Source organism: Stylophora pistillata, chromosome 12, assembly GCF_964205215.1.
Source record: "Stylophora pistillata chromosome 12, jaStyPist1.2, whole genome shotgun sequence".
Lineage (NCBI taxonomy): Eukaryota > Metazoa > Cnidaria > Anthozoa > Scleractinia > Pocilloporidae > Stylophora > Stylophora pistillata.
The window spans coordinates 7,007,970-7,024,863 of NC_142530.1; the positions used below are offsets into that span (position 1 = coordinate 7,007,970).

Here is a 16,894-nt window from a genome sequence, read left to right on the forward strand (position 1 = left end):
ATTTGTGAAAATTAAACCAGGCTTTCATCCTGAGTGAAAAAAAATATGCTTGTTGTGCGCTGTGTGAATATCAGCTCTTATCCTATTAGCGTTTACAGAAAACCCGATAAGAATCTCTTTCCTTGTTCCCAGGGAGTCATCGGTTTACCGAGAACGGTTTAACGAGAAGCTCCTGGGAACTAAATATGAGACAGAGTTTAATGACGAAAAGGGTCTCTTGGATTTTCAGAGACCAGCTCCCAATGTGTCATTTGTAGTCCACCTAATCTCACTTACAGAGTTATTTTCCACTTCCACCTCACGTTTCCTCGCGAGTTGTGAGTATGGACAATAACTTAAGAATGAGATTCTTCAATTACTAACAGTCGATATAAATTTCATTGCTGTGTTTAAAGTTAACTAAAAGCAAGATAGATTTTAAGACTCAATGAGGTTGCTTACCATGGTGTTCAGCGGTTTCTGATGTAGTGATGTTGATAAGAGCCATTGGAATGACTGCTACAGAGGTATAAAACAAGCCGCACCCTAGAGGCGACTTCTGGGATTATTAGAACCCCCTTCTTGAACCAAATGAAACACATGTAATTCATTATAGTTATGTCAAAACATGCAGGCATCGACCTTAAAATCAAAAGGGATTTAGGAATTCTCTGTTCAAAATGTCACCCAATTTCTCGACTGATGAAAAGTTTTGAAGGACAAGTAATTTTGTCTTTTTTCCCTCTCCCGTTATAATGATTACCTAATGTCAATGACGTCAGGTTCTCACGCTGATGACCGGGGAGACTGGAGTCGACATTTTGTAAACTCCTAAAATAGCTTCCAACTATTCGTTGGATTCGAAAGAACACAGCTTCATGTACAAGGCAAAAATTAGTTCTTTGTAGGGAAATGGCTGGCTGGATCACATTTCCATTAAAGCGATCCGATGGTGTTGATTATAAAAAGCCGTTGGAAAAATTTATCAAGAACACATTCTCTGCTGAGACAGCGGCAGATAATGAAGACGCCATTTCTGAGCTTTCGAAGTTAAGGAATACTGTTGTAATGCAGACTTTGGATAAACATGAATCATCTTTAGATCCAGTGCTCAGGTAAGAGCGATTTGTCAGCAGTGCAGGGAATGTAGTGCATGAATTCTCTGATATCCTATGCTCAAAGAGCTGTTTATATGAGGTGACACTATTGTAACATTGATGGTGGATCCAGTTTACATGCAAATTTCGAATTTTCCTGGATATAGTCCATTTCAACAAGACGTAATTTCCACAAAATGGGATGAGCTACCTTTCCCGTTAAATCTAAACTCGGTATGTTAAAAGCTATATCGTTAAAGAAGGTGAGTGCAACATAGCAGCAACATTAAATTTTCGTTCAACTTATATACGTTATGTTTTTTTTCATTTTAACAAATTTAATGAAAAATGAATAACTCAATACTCCAACGTTTTATATCATGGTTTTAAAATCATGAAAGCTGTTTTTGATAACTAACGAGTGCATGTAGATTTATTACTTTTATTTGTAGAGAAACGTGGATAAATAATAATATTTCTTTGCGAGGTTACCTCATTGATATCAGTATCATGCAAAATACATGATGTCACGGCTTCAAGATATCACAAAATAATGTGAACAGTAGAGTGTTAGAGTTCGAATGCAAATATAGTACTCTAGCTGGGTGACTCCCAAGGGGAACAGTTGTAAAATAAAGCATTTCCATTATTTTTTAGTAAGGGAAAACTTTGTTTTGAAGATTAGGCCTTTCATTATCTTTCTATGCATTCAAACACTGACATTGTAGCTTTTAACCCACTGGTAAATAATAATAATAATAAATAAATAATGGACTTATATAAGCGGCATATCCAACTGCTCTATGGCGCTTTACAATACTGAGTTAAAAAGATAATGACTACAATTGATTAAAGACAAAATAATTAAGACAAACAATCACATAAAATCACAAACATGGATTTCTTATATTTAGCATCTTTCTACCATTATCATTCTTTGCACCTTTCCTCTCCTTTTCTTACCTAGAGATAAGTTGTCACCCAAAATCTGACTGTTGATTCTCTCATCTAGCTGCTATGCATTTCCTTGTTAATTGGGTACAAGAATTTGGTGTTAGATTAAGATAACCACCACTACATATTTCTGATAAGTTTGAGTAATCTCAGTCTCTGGGGCTGTTTTCTGGATAATGTGTGGATATAATAGGTAGAAGTTACAAGGAGTTAAAAAGTTAAGTGTTAGGTTTATGGATGTTCCACAGCATTACAAGTTTGTCCCCCTTGCTGTTTCACCCCATCAGGATGAGTTTGTCCCATCTAATATAATAGAAAGTTCACCCAAATCTCTACCAGTAAGTTTACAAATAACCAGCTTGTTTCCTCGCAGTAGGAAGTGTTCATTTCATAGAAGAGGGGAATAATGAGGGTTGAGAGTTTATGATTAGATCTAAATATGTTGAAAGGAACCTCTTCTGTCATAAGAAAACAATTTGAAATATCGTGGTGAAATGGTGAAGGTGGGGAGAAACTTGTTGTATTGATAGGGCACATTCATGGAGGTATGAGCAAACTAGATGGGGTTGAACATGAAATGGGGTGAAACTTGGTGATATAGATGCAGATATAACTATAGTTGCATTTTTTTAGCCTGTTCAAATACACTCTATTTGATAGAGTAGACTGATCAATGCAATGTTTGGTTCAGACAGAACATCTCCACTTTTAATGGAACTTTATTTTGACATTGCTTCCTTATCAAGGTGCAGCCTACAAATAGGTGTACCTCATACAAGGGTCTCAATGACTGTTACTATATTTTTATCAGGTACTATGATCAACTAGAAGCAATGGAGGGGAAACTTCCTGTTTCAGAATCACAGGTAACAAAAGTACAATGGAAATGCCAAATTTTGTCAGTTTTTGCAGTTGTTTTTCATGGCACAGTTTTTAATAATATTTGTTGATCAATTGGAAGCTTCAACAACACCCTCCTCCCATTCTGCAAGCCCCCTGGGCATTTGAACTTATAAAGATTGGCTCATTCAAATTCTGTGCCCCTCTCCCCTGGGTCAAAATAGCTTTGAAATGCCCCACCCAACATTGAACAATTCTTTGTGTGATTTACAAAATAGTGTGGTAGAATTGAATGAAGTTACTTGTAAGTTTTTGGTGCTGCATGCTGTTGGGTTCTTTTTTTGTAAGCATCATTCTACAATATGAAAATTGGCTGGAAAGACTTGACATTTCTGGTTCAAATGCCCTGCCCCACCCCACTCTGGCAAGGTTCAAATTTCCCACTCCCATTAAATGTATTTCTTTTGCTATGTTCTCCTATAGATAAGAATCTCATATACGTGGTATGATGCATTTGACAAAGGATCCTTGTTTGGTTATCGGAAAAGTTGTAAGTATATGTAGTGTGTTTGAATAATTCATGGTTAGAAGTAATTTTTAGGTTTAGAAATGTAGTTACAGTTACATGGTAATGCTGTACTTTAAATATTTGCCTTAATGTTCCTGACTCTCATAACAAAGAGTGTATTCTTGAAGGAAAATTAGGTAACTGAGCCTGCTAAAGAGATCCCAAAAAAACACTACATGCATTTACTAGACTGCTAATTAGTTTGATTTTTAAGTATAAAGACAACTTTATGTTAGTAGAAACTCATTGTGGAAGTACAAAAGGCTGTTTAAATATTTGATTTTTACAATGAATGTTTGCATGGAGGCAGTGTGGTTGAGTTGTTGAGGCACTGGTCTTGTGAGCTGGTTCAAGCCCTCTGCCCTACTACTCACTGGATTTGTTCTCTGTTGCCCTTAAATTCAACTCCTTGGCTGCACTTTGTATACAGCCAGTTGGTCTGCCTCCTGACTGTTGGGATTCTTAAAACACTATGGTTATGTTTATTTATTAGTTTACTGTAAAAAAGATTTATTTTCAAGATATTTGCTACTCAGCCACTCTTTAAATTTGAGATAAAATCAAGGAATCACTTTTGTCTTTTAATACATCACTTGGCATGTGGGAAAAAGCATAATGTAATGTAAACCAGGTGATATTTCAATAATAAAGGACAAGTGCATAAATCACTGCAAGCTCAAGACCTTAAGTGATTAATCTTTGAGAAAAGCAGCAAAAAGTGGAAAAATTGCGAAGACACTAACACTGACTCAACCTTGTGAGCAGATATGCACTATGAATGAAAATTTATTCTGTCAATAAAACACGCTCTGACCCCTCTTTTCCTTTCAAGTTTAGAAAATGGTTTTTTGTTACCACTGACTTTAATAAGGTTTGTACTTGTGCGGGAATCAAATTTGCAGGATCAAAGAGACCCTGTCAAAACTCAAATGAGATAATTATGTGCTGAGTATTTTACAACTAGAACTTTGTTCAAAGACTTTCTTTTCCATTGTTCTTAGCCATGTCAAGTCTGCAGTATGAGCGGCTCTGTGTGTTGTTTAATATTGGAGTTTTACAAGGACAAATTGCTGCAGCTCAGAATTTCCAAACAGATGAGGGATTGAAAACTGCTGCAAAAATGTTCCAGGTGAGCACATCAAAACTTTAGTGTGATTATTCTGTGAAAATATTTTTCTAGAAAATGAAACATGATAAAAATGGCAATGGAGGTGGTTAACAAGGTAAAAAAGAATCTCTGAAGGGGTATTTTTTTTGTTCAAACTCATAGATAAGATAGATAAGGTGGTTGAATTGCAAGTAATTTTAAATAAAATAATTTATTACACGACTTGGGAAGTCAGAGGGCCAATAACTAAAATCAACCAATCAAAATACTCTATTGCCGGTCAATATTCTCTCAGTATTGGACCGGGCACTGTCCCGAATGGTCCCGAATGGTCCCGAATGATACCGCACTTGTGTCCCTTTGAACTTCAGTTGTGTAATAAATCTCTTATTAACCAAGCTTGTTCGGGACCGTACTGGAAGAATATCGGCCCTCGGTCTTTTTTGTGCGGACCTCGCTACGCTCGGTCTGTACTGTCAAGACCTCGAGCTGATATTCTCACAGTACGGCCCTCGCGCTTGGTTAATAAGATATATGTAACTATTACCTGTTATCTATTGGATTGGAGTAAGTAGAATTTAAGCCTGTGTTGCTCGTCTTTAGGGCTTAATTATTTCAGTGCAGGTCAATTGGAAATTTTCTGTTTTAATTTTTGATAATAGTGCTTTGACCTGGTAACTGTGTTGTGTTCCTGGGCAAAACACTTTACCCTCGCAGTGCACCTCTTCACCCAGGAATTTGAATAGGTACCAAGGAACTGTCTGGGAGGTAAACTCTCCACTATGAGCTGAGTGGCCCATTCAGCCAGTGAGAGCTTCTTTTGGTTTATGTAGCATGAAGTGATGAGAAGCGAATGTTGCTCCTCCCCCTGGATGAGATGCCAGTCTATTGCAGGTTACCCCAGGCATTTCATTAGCTTTCCCTGACAGTTTGCATGAACCCATTTGTATTCCTGGGTGAGGAATGGCACCATGAGAGTAAAATGTCTTTCTGAAGAACACATCACAATGACACTGTTATTGTATGTCTCAAACCAAGACCTCATAACCTAGGATCACCCACATTACCCTTAACACCCCAACATCAGTGTACATATTCTCCATACTGTTCTCTACACATTTCCAAGAATGCTGGCAAGGAGAAATCAAGAGTTTCTTTTTAGTTGGTGATCATTTTCTTTACTCTCTTGACCTAACATAAGTGGTACTGGATCATTTTGCCTCTAAGACTTACCAGGAACCTGTGAAAACATTTTGTGATTTAAAGAAAGATGTTTATGGTCTTATGGTCTTGGTTGTGAGACAAATGGAGAAAAAAATTCTGAATCCTGATGAGGTGTCAAACATCTGACCCCTTATGTATCAATTTGAAGCGATGATATCCCACTCACCCACCCTCGCTTAGGTATTTGAACTTTTGAAGGTTGGTCGCCAGGTTCAAATTTCCACCCTAGGGCAAAAATTGTGTACAAATGCCTTATCCAATTTTTTTGTATTAGGTAAAATCAGCAACTGTGACTTTCTACACATTGACCAAGCTTTAAAACGTAAGCTATTCACTCGCAAAAGTGAACTATTTACCTTAAACACCTCTGTGCCAAAAGATATAACAGTTATATTCTGCTTGAAAGACTTGCAACTTTCAGTTCAATTTTTCCACTCCCCCTTAGCACCAACAACAGTCAAATGCCTGTGGGTTGCTTGGGGAGGGGAAGGGAATTTTGAGGCTTTTAACTGATTACGGTGTTACTGAGACTGTTTTTATGCAGGTAAATGAAATTTGTAGATGACAAGTTTGTTCTGATTAAGTGATTGCATCAACAGTCAGCTAGTGGAGTCTTTCAGCAATTGAAGGACAAAGTGTTTCCTGAGCTGCATCAGGTACCAACACCTGATCTGTCTGTGGAGATGTTGACATTTTGTGGTGCCGTTATGTTAGCTCAAGGTCAAGAAAGTATCTGGAACAAAACTGAGCAAGGTAATGTCATTAATATTACTTGAAATATTTAGTTCACCATTTATGCCCAAGCATCGGTATCCATATTTTCTATACGATTGTCTTAACATTTCCCTTTGGTATTGACTAGGAGAAGTTGTCTAACAATCAAATTTTCTTAGTTTGGAGATCACTCCTGCTATTCTCATGTTCGTAATGAATGACTCAGCTGTATTACTGTAAGGAGATAGTAGATGCCGGTCACTCTTGGGGTTTGAAGATTTAAAACTAGGGAAGAGTTTACCCAACATTCTCTGTGCTAGTTTGGTATTTCAATTGCCATCTGGTTGGGTCATTTGGTTGAGTGCTGGACTAGCAGTATTTTCAGTATCTGTTTGCTGGATATTGCAAGCTATTATTTAAGCAATAGAACACACTTTTCCAAACTCTACAATGAGATAGAGCTATACGGGATGTTGGGAGAACATAAGGAAAACTTATTGATTTATAACCTTTTTGTGTGTTTTCCTAACATCCCAAGTGGATGCAATTTTTTGCTTTTTTGGCAAAACTAGTCACATGCTGGCTCTGTAACCCGATAAAGCACCTGCTTGGAAACTGAAGTGACCAGTCAGATGATGTATACTATGTTCCTTGTTATAAAGGGAAATGTTACATGTTAATCACTGCTGGGAGTTTAACGGTAAATGTTTACACTGTGTATATGTATGTGACGATAAATGTATGTGCCATAAATGAGAAATGATAGAAAGAAATGTGTCATTCTGTGACTAATAATTTTCTTATTTTGTAGATAAAATGAAGGATGCCGTGATAGCCAAGGTTGCTGCACAGGCAGCAGACTTTTACAAGAGTGCACTTAGTGCTGCCCAAGTACAGACCGTTAAACAAATGCTGGAGAAGGTACCAAGTTTTAAAAATGATTCTTGTGATTTCTTTGTTATATGTTTTTGTGAATTTTTTTTTTTCTTTTTGGAAGGGGGGGGGGGGGGATTACATCTTCCATAGACAAAAGGTATGGTTTATGAGCCAATCTGATCTCAAATTAGGTGTGGATGGCAAATCTTCCGCAATAATTATGCTTCCGAACGTGAGGTGGGAACAGACTGCATTTTGAATTATAACCCTTTGTTGTCTTTTGGGCTATATTTTTTTGACTCCGAGTCAATATTCAGGGTGCCAATATTTTTTTGTTGGTTGGGTCAGAAAATTTCTCATAAATTTAGTTAGAATGCTTGGGACCACTATGCATAATGCGTGTTTCAACCCACATAAGTGATCTTTCAAATTTCTTTGTAGGAGTGGATTTCTATTCTGTCAGCGAAATCGGAATTTTTTAAAGCGATAGCAGAGTATCATATGGCTCTAGTGGCCAAAGACAAAGGGGCATATGGCGAAGGAGTGACAAGATTCAAGGTGAGATTCGATGGAATAAGTATATGCTGTAGGTTCTTGTTTAGTGACGACGAACGAAAGAGATGGTGAGTTAAAGCAGTTGGAGGCAGCTGTTGTTAAGGAAACGGCTGCGGAAAGAATCTGATCCAAGCCTTTTTTGACACAGCGGTCAAACGTGGGCATGCGCACGGGGATCAATTCTGGCCGGCCGCGTGCAAATTTCCCGCGTAATATTTCAAAGGAAAACATTAGAAAAAACCGCTATCTTGCAAAATAAGGGTAAAAAAATTGATGCGAATGCGTAGAATGAAATCTCTGTAGTGCTCACGAAGAAAGGCTCTTTATTCGGAAAATAAGGAAAGCGTAGCGCTCGAGAACACATATCAGTTCTTGCAAATTTACATGACTGCTCTTGTTGTCACTTGTTAAAACAAACGAAGGAAAAAACCACGGGAAGAACGAGTGAGGACCGAGAGGGGAATAACGACCCAACCAGATGGGTGTTTGTTTATGCATTATGTCTCTTTGGCTTTTCAGCAAGCTGAACAACAAATGGCAAATGCTGTAAAGCAGAGCATGGGACTCGTGGACTTCAAGGTATGTTATATAGCAGCTTCTTTTTGTTAATTATTTGAGAGAGAGAAACTTGCCTTATGACAAGCGCACTGGACCGTTGGTTGAGGGGTCTGGGTTCTAACGAGGTCAGTAGGTTGAACTGACAGGCAGGACGCTTTGGATCAATGTCAGAATCCGAGCAACTGCGCACCCACCCCTCCCCTAACCCAGCAACGGTCAACTGATAACAAGTCAGGGTTAATGTTGGTTAGGGGAGGGGTAGGTGCGCAGTTGCTCAGATGTGACATTGATCTGACACTTTACTCTCAGTGCCTCTCTCTCCACCCGAGAGTGGAGATGTATATGGACAAACTTTTTTTTTTTGGTGGGGGGGGGGGGCACGGAAGAAATGATAAAGGGGAGGGGAGGGCGAAACCTAAGATGGTTACCTTAGTATTGGGAGTATAAGCTGCAGCACTGTGGTTGAGAACCATCAAGTTGGTAAGAATCAACTACTTCATTTTTTTTCCCTTCCTATTTATGAATACTCCGAGCTTTTCTCTTATCTGTTCAGACGTGGGAAGGCAGGATCAAGCGTGAGGCCACCCAGCTTAAGAAAGACAACGATTTTATCTATCATGACAGAATGCCTGATATAGATTCTCTAGCACCCATTGGTCGCGCCGCTCTCGCCAAATCCTTACCGCTTTCCAAACCAGCCTCATCCAAATTTACAGACTTGTTTACCAAGTTGGTGCCCATGGCTGTCCATAATGCACTTCAAGCGTATGAATCTCGCAAAGGAGAAATCATCAGTTTCGAAGTTGGCCGACTTCGCGAAGGAACGCAATTAATGAACAGGTTTGTCGTGGATTCGTAAAACGTAGAAAAATACAAACATTCATGATAAATGCTTCGTGTTGAAGTGGTCAGATGTATGAAATGTATAGTGATGCAATGAAAAAAAAGCTATTGTACTATTTTCGGTGTTTCGGGGCTTTCATCCAACTCTTACTGAAGTAACCACAGATCAGAGCTTTATCCGAAGTCTTGAGGATGAAACGATGAAAATGGGGAAGTCGTCTAAACTTATTTCTGTTACCAGATAAAAGTGGTTCTGGAGCCTCATTACAAATCAATGCACTATTTGAATCACGACTTGTATGTCCCCTTTTCAGTGTTCTTGCGTCGCTGAACCTACCGGCGGCCATAGAAGACTTATCGGGACAGACAATTCCTAAGTCGGTGTTGGACAAATCTGCTGCGGTGAACGAGAAGGGAGGTCTGAATGCCATCGATAAATTGATGCAGGATTTGCCAGAACTGCTTCAAAGGAACAGAGAAGTCCTGGACGAGGTAAAACTTACTGAAAGTATTTTTTTTGTCCCTCCTCCCCCTCCCCCCCATGGGATGAACTCTGGCCGCTCTTTGTGTCAATCTCGTGTGTGGACTTATCCTCCCCTCGTCACTCACCTTTCCTGGTTGGTGTCAGACGTCCTTTCCTGAAAATCGCAAATCCACAGCCCTTCGTCTGTTTTTCTTTCAATTATTAATTAAACCCTTTGAATATACCATTTAAAGAAAGAAACCTTTCTGCCCCCCCCCCCCCCTCTGCCGAGAGGGTTTGCCATATGAAGGAAAGTCAAGTATCCCGTCTGTCCCATTCAGGGGTTACTGTGAATAATGATGTTAATGTTGGGTTACTCTTCGGAATCTCAAAACGCAGTTATTTTCACGATTAGATAAATTGTAGGTTCTTGAGCATATGTTTCTGTACGAGTGCAAGGCTGTGCTCTAAGAAAAATTGAGGGGAGCCCAGTGCTCTGAAACTGTGAAATCCAGGGTGCTCAGCATATTCTTTTCATGAAAAAACTAAGATTCCTGAGTCACCCAAGAACAAAAGTAAGGCGCCATGGGCCACCGGGTACTGTAGCCGATTCAGTGGAAGGGTTATGAGGGTCTAGACCCCTCCTTCCATCAGACCTTTTATTATCAGATAATTTGGTTTTATTAACTGAGATGATAATGTAAATGTAATCTCCCAAATCATTCCGAGCAGCGTATGGCAGTTTGCAGCCTTTTCCTATATGTAGGCTGTTCGGAAAGCCGCAAGACTCCTAAACAAGAATTCATGTTTCAAATGGTCGCTCTTCTTCCCCGCAATATCAATGAACGCTTTTCACTTAACTGATTCATACCTGTTTCTCTTGTTACCATGTTTCCACCAATAACGTACCTCCATTTTCTACATACATAACACACACGACCCACAGTTACTCTATTCGCTCTGACGAAGGGCCAACGCTCGACACGTCAGTTTTAGAATCACTCTACGGTGGTCAATTTACAATATCAACTCAGTTGATTAAAAATTATCTTGTAAAATCCCCTTCGATACAGCACCACAGTTTCTTCACAAACTTACCTCGTTTATGATTTTTTCCACCACTTGCCTGACAACGAAATTCTTGCAGTGACAGGATGACATATTGCTGCACAATGTGGCGTAATTAACATTGGCTATCGTTTAACTATTGTTTAGCCGTTTGTAACGGAAGTATTTTCGTGTTTCCAGGCAACGCGAATGATGGACGAAGAGGAACGTCAGGACACACAAATGAGAGAACGCTTCACGACTAAATGGACTCCAAAACCGTCAGCTGAGCTCACGATGCAGTTGAGACAGGAAGCTGACAAATATCGCGGCATTTTGGAGAATGCAGTGCGAGCTGACGATATTGTTAGAGAAAAATACAATAACCATCGACGGAATATGGATCTACTGAGTAAAGGAGAGGTAGGAATTTATTTTGTGGCTTTTCTAATTTACCAAAATTGTTTTTGTAGCATTTTAATCTGGAAAAAAAAAAAAAGTAAACTTGTTTTATTTTCACTTCGAAAATTGAAATCGCTTTCCGCCAGCTGAGTGTATGTGAAGGTAATCTTTACATTCGGTGCTCTCGGGATGGATTTAAGAATTGTCTTCGATTGAAATAATTTATCAATATTTATGTAGAAAATATGCCTTATTCGATGGTTAAACATATTTGATAGTTTAACATCTGAGTCTTTTAGGGGTGAGTAAAAATAGAGCAATTATTTATTACTGTGCGATAAAATAGTTATAATGATTTGGCTTAATTGATTTATGTGAATAAAGCTATGTCTCGTCTTGGCATGGAATAATAATATACAGAAAACTACCATCTACTTGTGATTACGAAACCATTTCCGAGGATAGAGGCTACTTTTCAGTCGAGGATGAAATACAAATCCTGACGCAAGCGTGTGATATACTTCATATCCAATTTTTTCGGGCATGTCCGTGACGTGGGCAGACGTTTCTCAACTCCTTCGAAGGTGGAAAGAACTGAACCAAAAACCTTGTTTTTTCATCTCAGGCGGAATTGGCAGCAGCCATACCTAAAGTTGGAGCTGCGTCATCTTCTTCAGCTTCCAGCCCGGCTGTGCAAGAGCTGAGGAAACTAATGGAGCAAGTAGACACTATCAAAGCCGAAAGGGATGGTATAGAACAGGACCTGAAAGTACAGCCAGACGATATGGGTGAGCTGGTAGAGATACCCGGGTGATATCGTAATTAGAGTTATCATGTGATCCTTCCGGCCTCGCTCGTGTAATCCCATAGAAAACCACAGTAAAAGTACAGCCGGACGATATGGGTGAGCTGGTAGAGATACCCGGGTGATATCGTAATTAGAGTTATCATGTGATCCTTCCGGCCCCGCTCGTGTAATCCCATAGAAAACCACAGTAAAAGCTGACGTATGCAGGGCCGGATGGGTTGACGTGAGCCGAAGGCGTTCGGCCCTGCTGCCCCTCAAGTCGCTTTGTTGCAAAAACTTTTAAAAAGGCAAACTGAAATATGAAAAAAGTCGCGTTTTTCAAGGAATTGGGAGTTTCCTGTTTTGACTTGAAAAATAGAGTTAAAGTTTTCATGGCAAATTTCTTTTTGGACTTGTGGGACTGCCTATGCTGTCTAGCGCATCCTATTTAGATTGAAATTTTCAAGACGTAGTGGTCATGTGATAAAATGCTTATTCACTGAGTTTGATCGGGCCGAACAGGAAAATATTTGGCTCTCGGTCATGAGACACGGACCTCGCTGCGCTTGGTCCGTACGTCATGACCTCAAGCCAAATATTTTTCCGTCCGGCCCTCCCACTCAGTCAATAAGTACATATTAGTTCGGTTCAATGTCGAAAGTGAACCGGGATTGTATTGGTTTTCCTTCACTGCGGTCTGTGATTGGTCGATAAAGCAAGCGCCTTCCACTCGACCAATCAAGTAACTAAAACCAATCACAACTTAGTTACTCGCGTTTCCCCGCGCTTTAGGCAGCTTCTAAATTTTTTCTCGAGTTCTCATTGGCTCCCTGTGACATTTCTTTGTTCTGATTGGTCCGTCACGATGATTACTCCGATTTTGGCGTTTAGACTCTCAGTTGAGAAGTGTCTTATCGTTGCGCCATGTAAGTTATTGAGGTCGGGAGAAAAGTCTGCAAAGGGCAAATGAAAAACGAGGTTCGCGAACTTTCATTGTTAAATTAGATTTATAAAGTTTATGAGAGTAGATTTGACCTAGAGGACCACTGGATAGCGCATCTAGCGAACCAAACCACTTCCTTTTCAGAAAAATGAGAGAAAACGAACCAAAGCAAGGCAGAAAACCTTTCTCTGACTGCAGAAGAAAGGCAGCATATACTATTTATCAATACTGCTTTGAAAAGCACGCGAACACTTCCATTCTCTCTCTCTCTCTCTCTCTTTTTTTTTTTTTTTATATAAAGCTGTAAAGTTTCTGAGCGCCCTGGCTGCTGATGGAACAATACCTGATGTTGAGAGTATCATCAGTTCTAATCTGAGTGCAGGCTTTGATTCAGTGAAGGAAACTGTTTCTGAGAGTATTGCGAGACAGGAGAAGATTCTGGCAGCAGTACAGGTGGGGGAAATCGTATTGAGATTAAATCACAGAGGCTAACAATGCGCGAAGCTTTTTAACCTTTTTGCTCCATTATCTAAGTTAAAGTTCTCCCGACTGTTTGCCGAACATTTTTTGAATTTTAGCTTTGAGAATTTCGGGTTAAATCAAGATATCTCCCTTGGTTGGTATGGTTTTTTTCTTTCTGCTTGAAAATGTATTGATGTTGGAATGATGAATTCCTTTTTGATCCCTTCAAGAAATTGAAGGGTAAGTAACTAGTGTAGACTTTTTTCTCACTCAGTTACACGAAAGAAATTGCAAAAATTGAGACCGTTATACAGAAAATCCTTAAAGATTCACGCACTTGAGATGTGGGTGTTTTAATTCCTTTTTTTATTTATTTATTTTTATATTTATTTTTTTTTCATTTTAGGCTACTAATGATAAGTTTGTGAAAGAAAAGCAGTCTGGACAGGCAGCTACTGAACGGGAAACTATGCTAAAGGATCTGGCGACAGCTTATGACATCTACATGGAGTTAATTGGTAATCTGCAAGAAGGAACCAAGGTAGGGAATGATAACAGTTGAGGATTTAATTAAAATCAAGGCTCCTCACGTGTTCTACTCTTGTTCTCTTTCAGTTTTACAATGATTTTACGCCGATACTGGTGCGTTACCAACAGAAAACTAGTGATCTCGTTTTCGCTCGAAAAACAGAGCGGGAAGAGTTGTCTAGGTAAGAAAGCTATATATCGCCGTATTTAGTTGATAGCGTTCGATTTAGTCCTTCATTTTTCACAGTCTTCTTTTTGGTCGGTGAATGACTCGGTGGCTTAACCCTTTACCCCCAAGCGTAAGTGAGTATGTTCTCCACACTGTTCCCTATACATTTCCTTTAGTGTTGACAAGGAGAATTTGTGGAACAATCAAGAGCATATTTAAATGGTGATAATTTCCTTTATTCTCATGACCTTAATGTTTGATCAGGGGTGATATTGTAAGGAGAAATTAGATGCTGGTCACTGATGGGGGTCAAAGAGATAATGACAAGTGCGCTAGACCACAGAGTCGTGCACAGAATTATTTTCTTGTCTTAATGAGGAAGATCTTTCATGATACAACTAGTAACTTCGTGTAATTAGGTTACATTGCACGAGCGTGGTCCATATTTCCACTGTGCTCGCTGATGACGTGTGTGAACGCACAACGTTATTAGTACTCAAGAAGCAAATTTGATCTTGGCTGCGCCTCTTAGTGTATCTTTTTTGGTCCTCCAAACTTTCTGCGTACTTCATATCACGATGAAAGCACCCTGGCGCATGAACCAATTGTAATGCCCCCTTGTGGTGTCTGCACCCAGGAGTAAAAATGGAACCAAGGAATTGTTTGAGGAAACCTTCTCAAATGCTGCGAATAACTTGTGATCTTAGAGAAGAAGTCGTTAGTGTTTGCGCGCGCTGATTACTTGTAGAATTATGCTCGGTAACGATGCGCAGTACAATCGTGAGGACTGATTCGTTTAAAGATCTATATTTTCACAATGCGTCTCTTCACCCAACAAGGGAAGCATTTTAAACTTTAAGCTCGAGTTTCTCAAGAGAATTAAAAAGGTCTTTTTCAGTAATACATCTCTGTGATTTCAGAGACCTCCAGAAGACGATAGCAAACCAACCGGCGGAACCAACACCTCAAGCGCCACCACATCATCAACCTCCAGGTCTGTCAAGTTGCAAGTAAACAACGCCGCCAATCGCATGAGCACATACAGTATAGTTGCTTTTCAGCGAGTCTATGCACCTCGTTTAATAACTTAGTCATCGTAAAAGTGCTTATGACAGAGATCTCGCTGTGTAACCGCTTTAGGATAAGGAGAGACACATCTTTTTTCGTTACGTTGATTTCAGGTGCGCGGGTGCCTCCTGGCCGCCCTCCGCCTCCATCCACCCAGCCACAGCAACAGCAGCATCGGCCTACAGCCCCTACTCCAGCTGCGCCTCCTATGGCTCCTCCACCAGGAGGTCCCCAACAGTATCCCGCTCCGCAGTATCAACCTATGCCTCCTCCCGGATACATGCCCTATCAGTACGGAGGGTACCCCGGATATGCACCTCCCCTACCACCTGGTTATTACAACTACGGTGGTTATGGAATGCCGCAGGGATACCCCCCTCAGGGACAACAACCTCCCCCGGGAGGGTACCCACGTCAGTAGATCATGTTAATTGTATAAGCTCTCAAGCATAAAGTTAATTGAGGGCTAGTCATGAATCTTCTCTTTTCCTAGAAAGACCTAACTCTTGGGGGAGGGGAATATTTAAGATTCACAACTAGTCCGGTAGATAGATAAAAACTGTCATTATAACGTAGGTATAGTTTCTAATAAATGTTTTCAGGAAAGTTTATCGAGAGCAAGCATATCTATGTGTTCATTCACCAATGTAAAATTACGGCTAAAAATCACGGATGTAAAATCACAGCTAAAAATCGCGTTTGTAAAATCACGGATACAAGATCAGGGACATAAAATCAGTGATTCCAAATCTTTTTTAAACTCTCAATGGAATCCACGCGCTTTAAAATCCTCAAAAATGGCACACTGATCAAAAAGAGAATTCGTTTTCGGTAGCTAAGATAAACCAGGTGTCTCGATTGAATCAGGCTGCAAGAGTTAGACCGCAAGACCGATCAACAGGTATACTACTAAAGATGTATGAAATTGAAGAGAAAATTAGAGGGTGCTTTAATTACAGCTATCAGTTACAAACTTATCCTTGCCTGTTGAACGGGCAGAGTAACGGGTTCAAGTTTGAGCAGTTGGGTGACAGTGAGATTGTTATTGTTAAATTGGAATTTTTGCTTCCGTTTTCTTTTTGTGCGATAGTCCTTTATTGTAAACGATGTGGCTTATCTTATTGAGACTTTTCCATTGTTGTTCGCTAGGAAAAAAAACATTCTTGATATATAATAAATCAAGAAAGCACTCTACGGTTGTGGTCGTGTGTTCATTGTTTCGAAAACAAGTGTCGCCTGTCCTACCAGTTCCCGTTTTTAGGTGGGGAAGGAACCCGTTCTCAGGTTTTTCACCTTGTTCGTAGAGCAGGTGCCTGAACATTAGCTAGGATGCTTTACTTCTGGACATTTTACGAAAGAGAAACTTGTTGACCTGTCCTCCCCACCTTACCCCCATCCTAATCTCGTACCCAGGTCTTACCGTGTAACCGGACAACCGCTGGCCGTGGAAGATCTGGGTATAGGACTACCCCCATCCCTCACACAATAATTAAGAAAGTGCAGTTTGATAGTAAAATTTGTAAAGTTTGTAAAATCAGATCACCGGTTGCTGCTATATAGTCTGGGGCCAGATCCTTTTTCATTCAATTTGTTTAATTTTACATATATATATGTGCAGTTAGATATAGCTCTTTGGCATATAAAACCCTGCTTTCATGTCCAAATTGAGCTCTGTGGGATGAGTCATTGCCGCTAGCAATGTGCATGGC

General features: G+C 39.9%; 1 protein-coding gene across 1 annotated transcript; it reads left to right on the forward strand.

Annotated features, from left to right (window-relative positions):
- Nucleotides 1-807: 807 nt before the first annotated feature.
- LOC111333069 (programmed cell death 6-interacting protein) lies at nucleotides 808-16,379 on the forward strand. The gene is made up of 17 exons (XM_022938593.2): nucleotides 808-1,094; nucleotides 2,842-2,896; nucleotides 3,354-3,420; nucleotides 4,440-4,567; nucleotides 6,370-6,523; nucleotides 7,296-7,405; nucleotides 7,802-7,918; nucleotides 8,435-8,494; nucleotides 9,027-9,313; nucleotides 9,631-9,808; nucleotides 11,028-11,249; nucleotides 11,854-12,016; nucleotides 13,260-13,411; nucleotides 13,827-13,961; nucleotides 14,036-14,130; nucleotides 15,038-15,111; nucleotides 15,299-16,379. Exons 1-17 carry the CDS (start codon nucleotides 892-894, stop codon nucleotides 15,604-15,606), a joined length of 2,508 nt encoding a protein of 835 aa, XP_022794328.2. The 5' UTR covers nucleotides 808-891; the 3' UTR covers nucleotides 15,607-16,379.
- The last annotated feature ends 515 nt before the right edge of the window (nucleotides 16,380-16,894 follow it).

Excerpts from the sequence above, each read along its gene's own strand:
- LOC111333069 (XM_022938593.2), top strand. The coding sequence starts at position 892 with ATGGCTGGCTGGATCACATTTCCATTAAAGCGATCCGATGGTGTTGAT. Across the intron at positions 6,524-7,295 it reads CTGGAACAAAACTGAGCAAG|ATAAAATGAAGGATGCCGTG; the intron begins GTAATGTCATTA and ends CTTATTTTGTAG. Across the intron at positions 13,412-13,826 it reads AGATTCTGGCAGCAGTACAG|GCTACTAATGATAAGTTTGT; the intron begins GTGGGGGAAATC and ends TTTTCATTTTAG.